Genomic DNA, 1,423 nt, shown 5'->3' with positions numbered 1-1,423 from the left:
ATAAAGGTGGGGGGGCTCGGGGGGGGGAGTCCTGGGGGGGGGGGGAGGACTCCCCATTTTGGAGCGGTACAGAACCTCAGTACGTTCTGTGTCACTAGCAAGCATGCAGCCAGTGAAGTCGGAATGATCTCAGAAGTGCTTATCTGCATACAGTACATGGCTGCCCCCGTGACCCCCGCAGTACAAGGGGTTAATGTCATTTACTGTTGGGTGTTGGGGTCAGAGGTCGGGTTTTGGGTTCATGTTGGCGCACGGCACTGGAACTGTTCCTACCGACACGGACCTCTGATGACGGAGAGACTTACTTTGCAGCCTGAACGAGGCAGAAGCCGCAGCTGGCTTGTAGGAGAGCGACCACAGTGACCTGGCCGTAGGATTGCAGCATGGGCGCCTCACCCCCGATGGCCCACCGCGGAGCCGGCTTACAGAACCTCGTTTCATTATCCGCTGAGTTCACCAAACCCGAGAGACCCAGAAGGGTGACGAGGAGAAGAGAAGAGCCCGACATCCCTGGAGGAAGAGACATATCATCGTAATCCAGTTCCCGGGTCTGCTGTGCCCATTATTAAAAAACATGAATATAAAATATTTCTGGGGTGCTAAGAATGGGACCCCCGTCATGTCTGCCGTCCCCTCATTTATAGGTCGCCCTCTTTATATTGGTAATACTGAAGAGTAATCGTGATGCCGGACGTCCTCCAGCCAGGAGATGAGGCGGCTCGGTCTGACTTGCTGCGGCTTCTGATGCACATTGTGAGGCGCGCGCGCAGTGCGCAGTGACAGAGGAAGGAATTTGATGCATAAAAAAAGTCACAGATTCCGAGGAACGTTCTGATGATGACGCGGCGATGGCGGTTTATATGATCGATACAAATATCTGCGAATCCTCCGCCACATGCCCTGCGCACCAATACGGTGATTTACGCACGTAGAGAACATGCGATCGTTTGAAATGCGCGACACACAATTTGCGACACCCACAGGACATATCACTGATTTCTGCCGCATGTGACGCATTCCGCAGGAAGTCACATGGCCGATCATCATTCATTAGTCGCGGTGGTATGAATGTCGCAACCTGCGCCGCTTTATTGTCACCACCAATTGTTTATTATTATAATACAGGATGTATATGGCGCCAACAGTTTGCGCAGCACTGTACAATATGAGGAAGACATTTACAATCACAATACAATTCAAGACAAGATGGTAAGGAGGGTTCATCGGGCCCCGAGGTCAGATTTTTGGGGTCGCGGTTTTTCTGCAACGCATGGTGGGGCCCCCGTGCAGAGCGCGCGATCTTAGTGGAGCAGAGGACAGAGATAACCAACTCAAATATTTGTCGGATATGTAAACATGAGAGCGTCCAAAATTCAGCAACAGCTAATGATCTGCACAGGCCCCGCCCACTAAAGGTAAATCT

The 1,423-nt window shown here is 52.0% G+C and overlaps 1 protein-coding gene across 2 annotated transcripts in view; it reads right to left on the bottom strand.

Moving 5' to 3' along the window:
* LOC108801816 (selenoprotein Pb-like) overlaps positions 1-508 on the bottom strand; it is a 6,018-nt gene extending 5,510 nt beyond the window's left edge. For both annotated transcript variants that reach the window (XM_018573729.1, XM_018573730.1), the window contains exon 1: positions 306-508. In XM_018573729.1, the coding sequence (XP_018429231.1) occupies positions 306-508 (203 nt within the window). The remainder of the gene's footprint in view (positions 1-305) is intronic.
* Positions 509-1,423: the final 915 nt, after the last annotated feature.

The sequence above is a fragment of the Nanorana parkeri genome, unplaced genomic scaffold, assembly GCF_000935625.1.
Source record: "Nanorana parkeri isolate BGI_ZX_2015 unplaced genomic scaffold, ASM93562v1 scaffold2508, whole genome shotgun sequence".
NCBI classification, from domain to species: Eukaryota; Metazoa; Chordata; class Amphibia; order Anura; family Dicroglossidae; genus Nanorana; species Nanorana parkeri.
The sequence above is the reverse complement of the archived record's forward strand: the minus strand, read 5'-3'. Positions and strand labels throughout refer to the sequence as shown.